The sequence below is a fragment of the Gobius niger genome (assembly GCF_951799975.1).
Source record: "Gobius niger genome assembly, chromosome: 6".
In the NCBI taxonomy this organism is placed as follows: domain Eukaryota; kingdom Metazoa; phylum Chordata; class Actinopteri; order Gobiiformes; family Gobiidae; genus Gobius; species Gobius niger.
This window is the reverse complement of record NC_136857.1, coordinates 28380423-28398336: the sequence shown is the minus strand read 5'-3', so window position 1 is coordinate 28398336 and position 17914 is coordinate 28380423. Positions and strand designations below refer to the sequence as shown.

Sequence of the window (17914 nt, the reverse complement as noted above, 5' to 3'; positions counted from 1 at the left end):
AAACTGAAAAACATCAAAATGCTGTAGCTACTGGCTAAGTTTCAATAAACAGAACAGAAAATCTACAAGGAGCTGAAGCAAAGGCGAAAAGAGACCATTAGCTACAGTATTAAGTAACCATCTCTTCTTCTCAACTTCTCTCAAAAGTGTAGCATACTTTACTCAAGGAAATGTAAATGAACTGCAGCTGCTTTATCTGCTTTAATAAAAAAGCATAGCCTATATATTAGGTAAGTAGGTTTATAAAAAGAGACGATATTAAAATGCAGTGGCTAAATAGCAAAATACATAGTGTCAGCTTCATAACAATCAGCTAAAAGACATAAAAACATATTATCGCTGCTGTGTTGTGTTGAAAGGTCAACGGTTTTCTCACCTCGGGAACTCATGCTGCCTTCATGTGCTCTGGTAATTATGGTAAATACCACTTGCTGACTAGAAAATTGTTTTTCCACTGGGAAACTGGGAGGTAATTTTGATGCCCGAGTTCCCGAGATGAGATAACCTTTGACCTTTCAACTCAACACAGCAGCGATAATACGTTTTTACTGTATGTCTTTTAGCTGATTTTTTAGCCGACACTGTGCATTAACTATTTAGCATCTCAATTGTATATCGTCTTTTTCTCCATACTCATCCAAAAAAAGCCAATCTTTCTATATGTGTGTTGTTGTTGTTGTTTTTTTTAAATCGATCGATATAAAACCTTTGTACATCTGATTGACTGTGAGCAAAGTTCCAGACGATCCTGCTTTTGAACAGGTGCAAGAAGTAGGAGTGGGTGGCAGGCCATGCAACTACTTTTACTTATGCAAAAAAAATATTACAGGGTGTAGCAGAGGTAAACTGTTTTATTTGATGTAGCAATTAGCATAGTGACCATGAAAGCTAGCAGCTTCATTATTTACATGTCTCGTATTTGATGTTATTGCCAGTGAAATACAGTGGGTCACATTGGGAGGTCAATACGTGGTCTAAATACTTTGCTGAAAGGATCGAGACTCGAGAAAGGACAATAGATTTCTTCATGGTTCCGTTTTGTACAGTTCATCAGCTTTTGTTGGTATTACCCTGAAAATCCAAAGAACAAGGCTAAACGTCATTATTATATTAAATATCATCTATATACAACTGTCAATTATTGAATGTATTTCAATCTACAGTCCATTTTTAGTCCGTGCTTATGGATCACGTTTGTCTATTGCGATCAGTCGTTCTTTCAGCGACAGCCTTGGCGTTTTCCCAGCCCAGAGTTCAGTTGTTGTCCCACTCATATGACGTGATGCTGCTGTCAAGACGACGCTTCAGTGACTTGAAGGCCGGTCTGTTCTCTGGCTCCAGGCACCAACACTCCATCATGATGGTGTACAGAAACTCCGGACACTTAATGGGACGGGGCATGCGGTATCCATCCATCACCTGATCGAACACCTCCTTGTTAGTAAATCCTGAAAAAAAAAAAGTCACGATTTAATACAGATGACAATAAAATCCATGTATTTTGACAATGTAGAGAGGCTGACCTGGGTACGGGATGCCTCCGAATGTGATGATTTCATGAAGTAAAACTCCAAACGACCAGACGTCAGATTTGCTTGAGAACTTTCCGTGGCTGATTGCTTCGGGGGCGCTCCACTTGTAAGGAATCTTTTTCTCTTCAGATACATAAAAGGGCTCCTGGAAAAAGATGATTATATAAATTAATAATTCACATTTAATGCCATCTTAAAAGATTGACTGTGGTGGCTGCAGGCCTTGCAGAGAGGCAGAAACAAAGCTAAAAATGTAACTGTTTAACAAATGGTACATTTTGAGGCTGAGTGGAGGGGCTGCAGAGCTGTGGCAGTAACCCTGCGTGGGAGAGCCAGCTTCTACACGGAATTATTGCAGGAGGTCTCCCTTGCCAAACAAGGACCCCTGAAGGTCCTCCATTTACTATCAATGAGACGTTTTGATTGAAGAATTCAGGTCTTTAAAACCATGTGCAAAACCAAATTTAAGGTGGACCAGTTAATTTAGTTTCAATATTGTGGCATTACAGGACTAATTTCAGTGCAATGGATGTTTTCAATAAAAGATTTGCTATTTTCTTTTTTTTTTTTCACTCCAATTTCTTTTTGTTGCATATTGAAGTTCTGCTTGGAAACTTGTTAAGATTTAACAATGCAAAATGTGACTTTTTTTTGCCATTTTTCAACTGGTCTTAAGCTTTTGATCAGGAGTGCACTAAGCCTTGTCGTACCTTGATAATACGTCCCAGTCCGAAGTCGGCCACTTTACATATATAACCCTCTCCGACCAGGACGTTCCGAGCCGCCAGGTCTCTGTGGATGCAGTTGTTCTCTTCTAGGTAGGACATCCCATCAGCCACCTGTGCTCCCATGTCCACTAGTGACACCATGTCCTGGTGCTGCCCCTCTGGACCTACAGGAAATAATGAGGGGCGAAACACAAAACAGCACTAAATAGAATGCATTGATCATTGCAATTCCAAATAAGGATCAAACCAGCCCCCCTCAACACAGCAACAGACGTATCAGTATATGGAAATAACATGACATGAAAGAAATTGAAACAGTTATCAATAAACAACTCTTTAAAGGTGCATTATGTATTTTTTTACATGGACAAAGTAGATATTTGTTAGGGTTCGATCTTTCAACACTCATACAGACCCAGGGGCTGTCTGAGTGGTAGCATGGCTCCTTTACTTTCCATCACAGTTGCCATAGGGCGCTCCAGGACCAATTGTTCATGGGGCTTCTGGTAGAACCATCCCCATGGTCACGCATACATTCCACTCAGAAAACCTACCAGAAACTGTAAAAAGAGCATCTTTGAGGCAGCAGTGATGGAAAGCAAAGGTACTATGCAAACCACCCAGACAGCCACTGGGTCACTGAAAGGTCAAGGTACAGATTAATATCAGCTTTTTTTCCAAATAAAATGTTACATAATGCACCTTTAATATTGTTAACCAGGGCAATATTCAGTTCGAAACACAAACAGCATCTTTGAAAGATGATCAAACTAGTATATGTTAATTCTATAATGTCAAAGCCTCTTTACGTCACCGGTGGTGGGCCTCAGGGATCCAATGTGGGGCCGACCTTCTTCTCTTCCTTATATCATATCTTGACTTGGCCCATAAATGTTTATTTATATAACACATTTTATAAGCAGTGTCCGAAGAGTATATGGGGTCGCTAAAACATGAAATGTCCTTGTTTTGAATCACGTTCAGTTGATTTAGTGAATAGAAAAGGTTGATTACGGGCCTATGACTTATTGCTGATGTATGTTTGATCCAGCGGTTCACTGACCTCTGAGGAAGTGTAGCAGGCTGCCCTTCTCCATCAGCTCCGTCACTATATAATATGGAGGAGAATCAGTACACACAGCGAACAGAGAGATCAGGTGACGGTGACGCAGCTTCTTCAACATCTCCACCTCCCGAACAAACTCCTGATGGTTCATCTCCGAGTCTGAAGAGAGAAACCTCGTCAGAAAGGAAGACCTGATGGGAGCATGAATGTTCAGGATACTATTCAATAAATATGCTCTCAAAGGAGTCTACACCTTCTGCACCTACCAATGACTTTATTGACAACATTTCGCTCACTTTTTACTTTGACACAGTATATATGGTATACAGGTGAAACTCGGAAAATTAGAATATCGTTCAAAAGTTCATTCATTTCTGTAATTCAACTTAAAATGTGAACCTGATATATGATAGAGACTCATACATGCAAAGTAACATATGTCAAGCCTTTGTTTGTTATAATTTTGATGATTATGGCTTACAGTCCATTTTCAAAAATATTCTAATTGTATGACATTTTTAATTTGGGGTTTTTACAAGCTGAACCATAATAATCAACATGATAAGAAATAAAGGCTACACATGTCTCACTTTGTATGTAATGAGTCTATCATATATTTCACAGTTTAAATTGAATAACAGAAGTGAATGCACTTTTTAACGATATTCAAATTTTCCCAGTTTCACCTGTATTCAGTGACATTAGTTTTTAAAATATACCAAAATAATACATCTGGTGATTCTAGTATATAAAAAAAAAACAATGGCCTTTTGTCTTCCAAGTTGGAATGTGGATGACCTATTTTGATCTAATAATTCTAAGTAGCAACACAATAGCACAGCACCTGAAACTGTGAGTCAGCAGAGTCAGACTCCGCCCGTTCCTGAGAACGGGAGGAAAATCCCTTCTACGCTGAAATAACACTTCTTTCATTATTGCACTTTATCATTGAGCAATCAAGTTATGGCAGTCGTGAACCTTCAGGGAAACAGCTGTGACACTCTGAACTGAATTAAAATGTCACATGGCTTGGTTGAAGTTTACAACAGTTTGCAGATCATCCACAGTGGCCGTAAGAAGAAGGTCAGTCTAATTGTCTACCTAGGTAACACTTCTTTCTACTCCTAGAGCAAAATGGAAGAACGCATAGAGCCAACATTTTTTCCAGCAGTTGTTACCGTTCTTGATGATCTTGATGGCCACGTTGATGTGGCTCTTCCAGCGCCCCCGGTAGACGTCAGCGAAGAAGCCGCTGCCCAGCTCCTCCTCCAGGCTGAACTCCTCTTTGGGCAGCTCCCACTCGTCCTTTATCAAATGGTTCAGGTCTGTGGGCTCCGGCTTTTTCTGCATGCAGAACACGCACATGGGTAAGAGAAGACAGTGGTTAAATCACCTCGAAAGCCCAAACTACAATTGACATAACTAGTGCATAACTTCAAACGCCGCCCAAGAAGTAACTTCCTGTTTCGATCCAGCACGCCAAAATAAAAGCACACGGCTCATCTAAATGATTAGTTCAGCAGGTAGTTGTAACATTACAAGAATATAATTGAACGCACACGTTTTTAGTGTTTTGTACATCTCTGACATGTTAGAGCCGTATGAACCATCTTGGGCCCTGAGAACTTCAGGGAGGGGCCTCCTGGTGGTTCCCAGAGTCAATAATAAACACGGTGAGGCTGCGTTTCAGTTTCATGCAGCTAAAATCTGGAACAGTCTTCATGAGGGTGTGAGACAGGCCTCAACTCTGACAATGTTCAAATCCAGGCTGAAAACAGTTATTTTTGCCCGTGCATATGACTGAACGTATTTTATCTACACTCTTGCCTTTTACTGTGTGTTGATTAATTTTATGTTGATGTCCAGAGGAGAAGGAGCTACAAAACAGAGGTTAGGAAACTTTGTGTGAACGAGCAAGAAAAAATAGTGCTCAAGACAGAGCGAGTCAAAACAAGACTTAATAATGCATATAACTGAAAGTATTTTATCTACACTCTTGCCTCTTACTTTAATTGATTAATTCTATGTTGATGTTTTTATTGATTGTATTTGTTTTCCTATGTTTATGCAACTGTGAAGCACTTTGAATTGCCTTGTGTATGAATTGTGCTCTACAAATAAACTTGCCTTGCACCTTGCCTGCTAATAGTTGGGCAGAAAGAAAGTTGAACTAATGAATAGGATGGTGCTTTTATTTTGGTGTGCTGGATCAAAACAGGAAGTCACTTCTTGGGCGGCGTTGTTATAATTTGAAGTTATGCACAGAGTCAGTTTTAAAGTGTTACTTGTGCCTTTTTTTCTTTCCATATGAAGACAAAGCGATTGTTATTTCAAAAACAGAGCCAGTTCAGATGGCAAGCATGTGTGTGGACAAAATGGAACAAAACAGTACATAGCACATGTGCTTCTTGGGACGTAAATACTATGAATCCATGGATTTAGAATACCGAGGAGACAAGGAGATGGAAATTATGCTCCAGATCTAGTTGGAAAATAGCAACGATGCTGTCAGTTCCTGTCATTCCAAATACACCAGCAGAATGGAGGCTAACTCTGCGGTGGATGGATATGATTTTCTCCATGTCTCAGTCGGTGGAGCAGAGGAACAGAGGCCTCTCTGAAAAACAAGTCGGTAACCAAATCATAACAGAGGATATTTAAATGTTAAGTAGTCGTGATTGGGTAAAAGGGGAACAAGGCCCAAAAAAAAATCCCCTGGTTTACATCCAACTTTTGTAGCCTTGTAAAGTAATGAGTGAAACAAATCCCTATTAGACCTGCCAGCTGCTGTGTTTTTTGTTATTCTCATTTAGAACAGAAGCAGCAGCCATCTTAGGAAGGGAATCTTATTTGTATAGCACTTTTTATATGACACAAGTCCAAAGCTAGGGTTGTTGTCGCCCATCGCTTAAAACACAGAATTGTCCCTATCCGACTGTAAAACTTTGCTTTACGTTTCAAATCAATTCAGGATTCCATTTGTTCTGTATTTTTGTCACAAAGTCGAGCCCGGTTCTACAGAGGCAGCTGAGTGGGCCTCTGAACTAAAGCCTTTTAAATCGTCTGGCAATAGATGCTGGGGTGTTGTCAAACCGTGCTGGATGAAAGTGTGTTGTGTTTGAGATTGTACCCGTTTACATGGTTTGCCCAGTCGCCCCACGGAGCTCAGGCTGTAGTTGCTGTAGTGCTCAACCATGTCCAGCAGAGTGGAGAAGTGTGGGGAAGGCTCGATGTGGAACTGCTCGCTGCCGTCCTTCATCACTTTAAAGTGCTTCACCCGTGTGCTCGACCTCACTGCACGAAAAGACCAAGAACCGTCAGGAATCAGAAAATAAATCGGAGTTTAGCTGTTTCGAGGGAACTCAAAGGAAAAACACCCAAACAAAGGGAAATCAAAAGCCCCCACATGGTCAAGAATTTGAACACTGGACTCGTATTGTTGAAGAGTAATTATTATATTCACTTTATTATAAAAGCTCTGTTTGTGTTAGTATTAGTATTTGTAGGCAAAAGACCTCTTCTGGGGTGTCCCTTTCACAAACCCTTTTGTTTATTCTGATGATTGTTTTTAAAGTGGACCTAAACACTAAACCGACTTTCTTTTCTGCTGATAGACTGCGGATATGGGTGTTTAGCTTCATTTTAATGCTGAATGTTTCACAATAAATGAAAGCATTAAATAAGTCATCATCCATACGGGGTTATTATGAACAGAAGATGTTTCACCTCTTCTCTCCCGTTCGGCAGTTTGCTTCTGACTCAAAGCTGGAATTTTATGCCTCTCACGCAGGAGTTTGACTTGCCTTCCAAGTTTAGTGTAAAATCCCACTCTTTCATTGCCACCACATATTTATTTACACAGATAATGGTTATTTATTTATTCAATTTTAGCCTTAATTATTTTAACAATGTGCATTTTCAACCCATCTCTGTCTAAAGTGTAGCTGCAGCCTGAACAACAGGGGGCTCAGGCCACAGACTTGTGGAGAGCCCTTGCGGTGAGTGATGACACTGGAGGTGTTCCAGACCAGGGGTTGACAATCTTTATTGGCTGAGACCCCCAAAATTGATACATAAACAACTCAGGACCCCCATTGTATAAAGATATTGCCTCTTATGCTACTTTTGGGCAGAATTTTTTAAATAATTGAATTGATTTCACAAGTTATGTGCTGTTTTACACTCAAAAATATACTAAAAACAGTAGCATTTTTCCTTTTGTTTCATCTGGAGACCCCCATCCAAGGCCTCTTGACTCCCCGAGGGGTTCCCTCACTTTAGGAACAACTGTTCTAGCCGACCTGCACTGAAGTCTAAAGGCTTATTTCAGCTCTTCATTCCAAATACATACATAAAAAAAACAGATCCCATAATCCCATATCTGTAATTATATAAAGTGAACTGTGTAAAGTGAAGAGGGGGGAAAATATCAAGATTGTGTACAGTTCAAATGAACAAATAAACTAAAAAAATTTACTCAGATAATGCACTTTGGTCTGACAGAGACTGACGCGGGGATCGCTGTAAGCCTTGAGGAACAACATGCACATGCATGTTTTGGTAAACTATATGGGTGCTACTGCCCCAGCCAGATGAAGCCAAATGTCCAAGAATATGCTTTGTCTGTCATATTTCATGGGACAGTGCATGTTAATGAACATACATGGGTCTCATGCATGTAAACAAGCCACACCAGATTGTAGCCTTGTATTTAAGTTATTAGATTTACATTGAGCAGGAAAAATCGCTATCAAATATATTTTTGTAAGTTTTGGCAGTGTGCAGGATTTTCCCTGATGGATGTCACATGAGTTGCTTCCTCGTCTCCTACACACCAGCCTTAAGTGTATTTGACGTGCGAAGCCCTCTTATCTACAGTAAGTTATTCAAGTTGAAATCAATGCTGAGGTGAACTCTGGCGCTCTTCCAAGGAAACTTTACTCGTTTTGTGAAGCTTGATTTGTCTGACCACTGACAAACTAAACAAAAGGGGAAATGTCACTCCTATGCTCCTGTTTGATATGTGCACGTTATTCTTCATCACTTTGCCTCCATAGATCTTTATGTTGGTCCATAAGGAAGGTTGAGGAAAACCAGGGTGAGGCGAGCTGTACAAAACAAGCTGATTTTATTCCTGAAAGTGCACCAGCGCCTGCACCATAAAGTCCTGAAGAATGTAGACTTCAGGAGGTCCGTTTACATTTACTGCATGTTTAGATTTATGATTTGCGGTAAGCGTGCTCCTGAGGGCACTAGTTCAACTTGTCCAAAGTACCAAAGGGCGCAGCCTGTTGTTGATGACACATCTCTTCAGTTCACACCCAGTCAAACCTATGAAACTACACTGATCTGATGTGTCTCCAGCTGCCAGGGTTCATACCAGAGTCAGTCATCTAATTGTAGTCAATTAATGACGCACACAGGCTTAGGCTTTTATATACAACCTATTGTGTTATATCTCCTAAATAATTACAGCCCTTCACTTAATCGTCAAATTGCAATTTCAATTCGAATGTGATTAAGGTCAGACACAGCAGATGATTTGAAACTTCAGCTGCAGATTACATAAATGTAAGAAAGAAGACTGCAGGCTTTCTTTCATTTATTGCTATCATCTTGAAATTTGACATTTTACAAAAGTTGCCTATATTTTTAGCCACAAAATCCGAATAACAGATCGATTTTGTTTTTTTTATGCAAAGACTTTGTCAGCGGGGATGAACGATATCTTTAGCTTGCTGCTTCTTTAAGTAGTTTTCAGTGAACAAAAGCACAAAGCACGACAAACCTGAAAGTGCATATGTACGTATAAAAAAACAAAAAAATTGGCCACTCGAAAAAATGATATCACCTGCCATGACCTACCTTAACTTAAAACGAGTGCATGTATGGATTCACACTGTCCCATGTTATCAATGGGACAGTATAGGCAATACAAGGCCCTGCGTCAATGTGGAACCATTACGATGGCTTTTCTTCCTCTTTTCTCTTCCCTTTTTCCACAATAATGTGTCATTCCCTCACAATTAAACAACAACACTCTTGCTTCATCGAAGGGGTCGGCACCGGCGTCTGGTGTGACCATTTGCCTCAAAAGTGGGTCGTGAAGATTTCCCTCTGAGCATTTCCTTTTTCCTCTGACAAATTATAAAAACACTACCTGAGTCTATCACCTTGTTTTGATTTCAGTTATAATTCGCCATGAAATTACAGTATTTTCATACAAGGGCAGAGGTGGGCAAACTAAGGCCAAATACGTACTTCAATCCAGCCCACAAAACATGATGAAGCCCAATATTTATTGCCTAAAATGGGTGAAAACCACTAATGTTTTCACAGACATAAAGAAAGAAAAAGCATAACTGCAGCAGCTGCTGCACTTTTGCATGTGCTCAGGAGATTACAGTCTATATAGAAAATATGCAATTGTCTAAAAACAATTGGGTTAAAATTAAGTCAATTTGCAACTGGTCCGGCCCTCGTGGGAACTTTGTGTGGCCCTTGCAGCAAAAGGTTTGCCCATACCTGTACTAGGGTGGGGGTGGGTCCCGAAGCCATACCAGGTGAGAACCATATACCAGTGTATAAACAGTATACAAACTAATCCAGAGCATCCCTAACATGCTCAGTGGTTCAAAAGGCCATCAATAAAATGCACCTGTGTTGAGCTATTTTGTATATGGTTGATAATACACTAACTCTTTGTCCAAAGCCATGAACACAAATCGCATTTAAAGCCATTTGTCATTTACAGCAGATTAATGGGAAAATATTGCAAAACATTTCTCCTCATGTTTATCTTTGTTTACTACAGCAAATTCCAAAATATTGGATATCTCTAAAAATCCAGGTTGAGCATGAAGCCCTGCCTTGTGAACGTAGCCTGAGTTTTACCTGACAGCACATATCCCACTGTGTCTCTGTCGCTCTCTCGGATCAGGAAGGCCCCGTTGTCGTTGTCTGGAGTCATCAGGTTTTCTTGCGCCTCGAAGCGGTTCATCGTACCAAAGTACCACCTGCAGAAAAAAACAGAACATGTTCAACTTTCATATTCCTATGTGGACTGCGCCTTTATTTAATGATTCCTATCATTGTTTACCAAAGAAGACTGATCGTCAATCAAGACAAAAGATTGACGATTCAGATTTGTACTTATGTCATTTAAACCTAAAGGGGGATCTAGGAGTACCACGGATAGTAGAAGAGCAATTTACAGAACAATATACATGACAGTATCTTGAGGGTGCATTTACAGTGATAGTCTGTTAAGGATTCACAAAAGTAATAGATTGGGTATAGTTGACCACCTGGGCCTGCAAATTGACATAACAAGTAAAATGAAATGCTAAAATGTTCTTAGTCCCTTTGTTGATAACAGCAACTAATCAGAATCACATGAGACGTGCTTTGCCTGTCCGGTCCAGTCAGGAGGGAAGGGGGAAGGAGCGTGATCATTTTCTTTCAAAATCTTTTTCTCTCTCCTCATATGCGTTTGTTAAGTGTGACCGTCAGGGGCCAGCAAGGCTTTTCTGCTAGCCCTGGCCAAATGTATTATATATATTAATAGTATATTTAATTTGCAATGTTTTTATAGAGTGTAACTGTGATTTCCTATTCAAAAAGTGCCTTAAACGCCTCTGGGGAGCTGCTTCTCTTTTGGACCTTCAAGACAGATTCTGCTGATGGGATATCAGCCAATCAAAATTCGATGTTGACAGTCGACAGATGATTGACAGTAATAATAAGTTAACTGCGCATGAGTAAGATGTTCCAGCCAATCAGGCTCCACTAAGCCGGATAAACAGATATTCCTCTTGTGAATTGTTGGAACGAGTCAAAATGAAGTGGATTTATTATTTATATTCACATCTCATTCATTTACAGGATTGTTTCAAAGTTTGATGTCCATCACAATGGCGAGTTTCCTCATGTAATGTTTTACATGCCAAAATAAATGTCAAGTCTTTATAGGTCAAACATGTTTCCAGACTTTTCTATTTAAATCTACTCTAAGTGCCCCCGTTTTGCCGGACCGGCATCGCTGCATTCCCATATTGCATCTCTATGCACCCCCAACACACCCCTCACCCCCACATGCCCCCCGCACCATGTAAACACAAACACGTGAACGAGAGATCTGGAATGTTCGAAGCAGAAGACGCAGCAACAGTTAGCGGCAAACAGTTTAGCATTATGACAGACGTTCACATAAAGATAGTGAACTGACAAACATCTGATCGACCTGCTCAGCTGAAATCCTTGTGAAATGTCCGTTTGTTTAATAATCCAATATCTACAGGAGCTGTCAGGTCTTTTACTCCTCATGATTACAGCAGCACCGGAGGCTGAGGCGTTCAAGGGTTGCAGGGAAAAAGCCAGGTGAAGGGAGGGGGTTGTGGTGGAGCAGAGCTGAGTTCACTATACTCAAAAGACACAGCTTAGGGCAGCTTTAAAGCCAAATTTTGTCCGTTTTTTTCTTGTATTCCTTGATCTTATATGGCAAATGGAGCGTCGTCCCATGTTATTCTGAAAAAGTATATATAAAAAATATAGCAATGTTGCCAACCATAGACAGTTAATAACAAGCAATTTGCGCAAAATCAAGCAAACTCCAATAATGGCATAATTCCCTAATTGCAAGGCAGGAAAACAAAGCAAAAAAACCTTGGCGCCTTGAGGTTTGGTAATCGCAGAAGCCCAAACCTCAAATTCGATTCGATAAAGGTTAATCGTGCAGCCCTACGCTCTCTCTCATTTTACCAAGTCGCTCTTGTGACCGGAGATACTGGGGAAAAGTGTACCCTTTCCCGGTGATTTATTAAACTCTATAGGCTACATCCTCCCTGGACCGCTACGAGACAAGCTCTACCAGCTCAGCGTGCCCGACTCCCTCTGCAGGTGGATCACTGACTTCCTGACGGACCAGAGACAGCACGTGCGGCTGGGGAAGATCGTCTCAGACACTCGGACTACAAACAAAGGAACTCCTCAGGGCTGTGTACTTTCCCCCTGGCTCTTCTCCCTGTACACAAACTGTTGCACCTCCAGTCACCAGTCCGTAAAACTGATCACGTTCGCGGACGACACCACCCTCATCAGGCTCATCTCGGACGGTGATGAGTCCGCCTATAGGAGAGAGGTGGACCTGCCGGCGTCCTGGTGCAGTCACAACAACCTGGAGCTGAACGCCCAGAAGACAGTTGAGATGATGGACTTCAAGAAAGACACAGCCCCCCCTCGTCCTGACAGACTCTCCCACCCCATCTCCATTGTGGACTCCTTCCATTTCCTGGGCACCACCATCACCCAGGACCTCAAATGGGAGCCAACCATCAGCTCCCTCATCAAGAAGGCCCAGCAGAGGATGTTCTTCCTGCGGCAGCTGAGGAAACTTAAGTTGCCAACCAAGATGCTGGTGCAGTTCTACACGGCCATCATCGAGTCCATCCTCTCCTCCTCCATCACCGTGTGGTTCCCCGGCGCTACAGACCGGCACTGTAGCACATTGTGCTGCTGCTGAGAGGGTAATTGGCTGTAAGCTCCCATCTCTCCAAGTCCTGTTCACCTCCAGGGCCCGGAGGCGTGTGGGTCGGATCACAGCTGACCCTTCTCACCCTAGACGTGGACTATTCACCCCTCTCCCCTCAGGCAGGAGGCTACAGTCTATCAAGACCCATAGATCCCGCCTCTTGAACACCGCTGTCAGACCCATGAACGATAACAAGACCTAATAACTCAGTACAGACTGTAATCTGTTTTATTGCACTATGTGGTGTGTCCACACTTAGATCCACTGGTATCACTTATCACTTTATACACCTACACAATATGTAAATCCAGTGTTGTTCTAAGTCATTTGTTGCCATCTTACCATATTTCACTTCTTATTTTTATAATATTCTTTATGCAGCATGCCCTTATAGCCCTATTGTCTAGGTTTTATTGCTTATTTTTATCTAAACTCTGTGTTATATGGTTTTATGTTTAATGTTGCACGTCTCACCGAGAGAAAATCCTCGTTTGTGAACCTGTTTCCAAACAATGGCAATAAAAAACTATTCTGATTACGATTCTATAACCACATTTGTATGACGGGGTAATTTCCAGACACATACTGTACATTATTTTAAGTTCTCCTAGTTCAACAAAAAAGCCTGAATACTTAAAAAGCATATTGGGAATAATCATGCTTTATCAGAACTTGTGGACTGTGACACCTGCCAACAGCGCGAAAGATCACACCACTTCTCTCTGATAAATATAGTCACAAAACAGGGAAGTTCAGGCTGCCCGCTTTACAATGTGTGTGGAAATAAAGTTTTCAGGCAGCATCGCATGGCAAACAAAGAAATGACAACGGGATAGATTTCACCTCGGATTAACTGAATGCTTGTATTTTGTTCTTTTTACTGGGTGCAATGGCAGATGTGTAGCAGATAGGGCAGTCAGCAGAGGAGCATGGGCGGACTGGACAAAGGTTGGAAAGAGCTGTGAGAGATAGCACGCGGGGAAGAAGTCATTTGATCGCTATAAATGTAGTAAAAGTATGTTGCGAAATACTCCTCCTGCTTCAATGTGCAAACAAAGGGCACAGCACGGAGTGAACTAAGTGACAGTGGAGAGAGTAACAACTGGTTCATAAATGTTTCACTGTAGCACTGACTGTGTCAGTCTGTGCTTTGGCCCCATAAATTCTCTTAAATTCTCTCTAAAATCCTGCACTGTCACTCAAAAAGAGAATAGAAGCTGCTGTTACACGTATGACCTGAGGTGGCAGTAGTGAGTATACAAATGGCCAACTTTATCTAGTCCCTTTGAATCATGTTTCTATCACTCTTTCGTCACTTTTTTGGGTCGCGTTTCATCCTCGTTTTCGTTGCTATTTTGACACTTTCCAAGAAGCTTTTAGATTTGGGTAAAGCCGAACCGGAGCAAATGTTCTCGGTTCAGGTGGGATAAAAAAGCGGGAAAAGAGCAACAAAAACACAATTGAAAAGTGAAGAAAAAAACAAAACAAAAGCCACAAAAATTCAACAAAAACATGTCGGTGAAGCAACAACAACGCAAGAAAAAGAGACAAAAACGTGATGGAACCACGACAAAAAAAAGTGACAAAAACAAAATTGATAAAATAGAACACGACAAAAATCAGATACGCTTTGTCGCTCTTAGCTTTCAAATGAGGCGTTACACTGGCCTGATGCTCCAGTCGAGAAGCGTTTAGGTTTGGGTAAAGCCAAACTGGAGCAAATGTGCTCGGTTCAGGGGTGGACTGGGACTGAAAAACAGCCCTGGACTCTGACCAGCCTGGCCCAAATTAGCGTAAATGCGATACTTCCACAAATACATATTTTAACCTCTAACCACCCGCCTTAACCGAATGCATTCTGTCCTCTTTTGGCTGTGTAACACCTCATTTGAAAGCTAAGACCCACAAAATTGACCTTTTTCCTCGCGCTGTTGCTGTATTGTGTCACCTTTTGTATGTTTTTTTTTCCTTTTTTTTCATTTGTCACATTTTTGTTGCATTTTTGTCACATTTTTGTTGAATTTTTGTCACATTTTTGTTGAATTTTTGTCACATTTTTGTTGAATTTTTGTCACATTTTTGTTGAGTTTTTGTCACATTTTTGTTGAATTTTTGTCACATTTTTGTTGATTTTTTGTCACATTTTTGTTGAATTTTTGTCACATTTTTATTGAATTTTTGTCACATTTTTGTTGAGTTTTTGTCACATTTTTGTTGAGTTTTTGTCACATTTTTGTTGAGTTTTTGTCACATTTTTGTTGAATTTTTGTCACATTTTTGTTGAATTTTTCATTATTTTTTTCTATCATTTTTTGTTGTGTTTTTTTGTCCGTGTTTTTCTCATGTTTTCATTCTCTTTTTCTCGCTATTTTGATGCTTTTCTTTTTATCTTTTAGATTTGGGTAAAGCTCGGTTGAGGCGGGACCGGTGGCCCTTGAGCCAGTGGCCCTTCTGTGCTCTTCCAGAACGGACATATGGCCAGTCCGCCATTATTATTATGCCGAAATATATAACACTGGTCCAAAGTCACTTTTACGCACATCGATTGTCTATGAGTTGATAAACTGCCGCCAATCCTATTCTAGACTGCACTTTGTTTTTGAGGGTGTTCAAAACAAGCGGAGCCCATTCGTGATTAACTCAAGCTTAAAACTCACGCTTGCTTCGTCAAAGACTCGGCCCTCTCCAGGTAGTTGTTCGGCACGAATCCGGTGCCAAGGACGCGGCCGTTCGCGTCGATCTTCCTCGCCTTCCACCAGTCTCCATCCCGGCTGACCACGTTGAACAGGTCCCCGGTCTCGAACGACAGCTCCTCCTCATGTCGCGCCTCAAAAGCCCACAGCGCCACGTAAATGGACCCCGACTCGGACCCCTTGTCTCTACCTCCCTTTGGGGGCGGCGGCGGCGTCCTGGCCGGCGTGGGCGCCACTATTTCCCTCGTCCCGGGGTCATCTTCAGGTCCATCTTTCTTGCCGTGGATCCGGTCCCACAGCGTGACCAGGCAGGGACAGACGCGCCGGCAGCCATCCATGGACACTCCGTGCGTAATGTGCGCGTCCTGGTGCGGTGTGTTTGGTCCCTGTCGACGCGGCTCACCTCACCGACCTGTCTGACGGGTGCTGTGCCGGTGGAGTCTGAGGTATGACGGGAATGCGGCACCGAGAAACCCACGCTGCTCTCGGTGTAGAGGAGCGTGAAGTGCGCGAGGAGCTTCCTGGTGAGAGGCGGGAACAGACGTGAACAGTTCGATAAGAGGGAAGTCATAAAGCAATTTTCAACTTAATGACTTGATCTGGTGACGACTGTAATCTTGTTTTTTTTCTTCTTTCTAGTATTTAGGTCTAGATACATTTGTTTTAACCTCTTAACCCCCACCTGAACCGAGTAACATGATCTCCAGTTTGGCTTTACCCAAATCTACAGGCTTCTTGAAAAAAAAGTAGCGACAAGAACAAGAAGAAAACAAGGATGAAAACGCAACGCAACAAAAAAAAAAAGACACAAAAACGTGACAAAAAGTGATTTTAAAAAAAAGCCACAAAAAATTGACAAATAAAAGCAATGAGAGCAACAAAAAATCTACCATAAAGTGGCAAAAATTAGATGAAAAAGAAAGTGAAAAAAGTGACTGCAATTACGACAACTTTGCAAGGAAAAAGGTCGACAGTTTAGATGAGTTTCGTAGGTCTTTCAAATGAGACGTTGCACTGGCCTTAACTCATCATCTTTGCCGTTTATGCACTTAACTGTATCAAACATGAAAATCGCAAATCAAATTGCAATTAGGCTTTTGTGAAAATGGTGCCTGAGCAGTTCTGAAACATGCTTCACCCTGTCATGTCAGAAATGTGCTTGGAAAGTGAAGAATAAGTTTAAGTTAAGCCCTAAAGCCTTAACTGAGACTAAAGAAGTTTATGCCAGACTAAACCAAGGCTAAACTCACCCAACACTAGACTAAACTGATATTAAATCAGATCTTAACCAGGTTAAACCCACGCTAAAGAAGTCTAAAGCAGATCTAATCCAGTACAAAACTACTGCTAACCTGAAATAAACCAACACTGCATTATGGATAAACCCAGATTTGTCTTTGTTTGTCCCCTCAGGCTTATAGCAGTGTGCACTATTGAAATAAGGAACATTAGACTGTAACTCAGGCAAAATAATGAAATCATGGACTTTCCACAAACGCTTCTGCAAATGTTCGTACTTTGCAAAACACTTGAAAGAAAAATGTAGAAAATGTTGGGATTTTTTATGCAAACACATGAATATGTTTATTCAGCTCGTACAAAGGACTGGGCATGATTAGACTTTTATGAATCTTACGGTAAAGGTCATTAAACCTTTAAGGCGTGACAAGCAGTGCAAGGTTTTGATGAGGATTTGCGCGTGATCCTGGCAACGGATCAAGGGCAACAAACTTCCACATTTTAAGTTGCGTAGAGTAAAGTAGAGTAAAACAATTTGTCTTTTGGCCACTTTCTGCCCCCCTTATATCACACAAGGACATTATCAGTGAATACAAAATGCAGTTTCAAAATGAACATCACATTTATGAAGGTGTGGGGGCGCCGTCTGGTTGTGCCAATTCTAATGTTCTATTACTTTCAGGTGACCACGGATGAGCCTGGGCCCGGTGTTTCCCGTTGGGACGGCCAGCATAAAGGCACCGCCCCTTCCCCACTCCGGGGCTGCTCCACTGGTCCTCTCCACCTGGCCTCCGAGATGCCACATTGCGCCGGCCGCTTTGCATGTTTCTCCTACATTTATTTTGGGAATAAATGCTCTATGTTAGAGCTTAACCCTTTTCCTGCTCCTCCTTTCTGCTACGACCCTTGAGCTAGAGCTGTAGCATAAGGGAAAGAAAAATCCAAACCTCCATGGCTCTGTGTGAAAAAGGAAATGCTCCCCTCTGTGATTAGAATTATTATTGTGCCCAGAATAACCAGATTTTTGGAAAAACTGAGTCCCATGACTGATTTACCTCCAACTTTGTCGAATCAAGAAAATCTCACATTTAGACCAGTCAGACAAACAAAGTAGTAAATCTCCTAAG

General features: G+C 41.5%; 1 protein-coding gene across 1 annotated transcript; it reads right to left on the bottom strand.

The window, feature by feature from the left end:
- Positions 1 to 999: 999 nt before the first annotated feature.
- On the bottom strand, positions 1000 to 16039 carry ptk6b (PTK6 protein tyrosine kinase 6b). The gene is made up of 8 exons (XM_079558037.1): positions 15513 to 16039; positions 10221 to 10342; positions 6457 to 6620; positions 4505 to 4670; positions 3324 to 3485; positions 2243 to 2424; positions 1524 to 1677; positions 1000 to 1448 (listed from the first exon to the last, which is right to left on the bottom strand). The coding sequence occupies exons 1-8, from the start codon at positions 15884 to 15886 to the stop codon at positions 1255 to 1257; spliced, it is 1518 nt and encodes a 505-aa protein (XP_079414163.1). The 5' UTR covers positions 15887 to 16039; the 3' UTR covers positions 1000 to 1254.
- Between the last annotated feature and the right edge of the window lie 1875 nt (positions 16040 to 17914).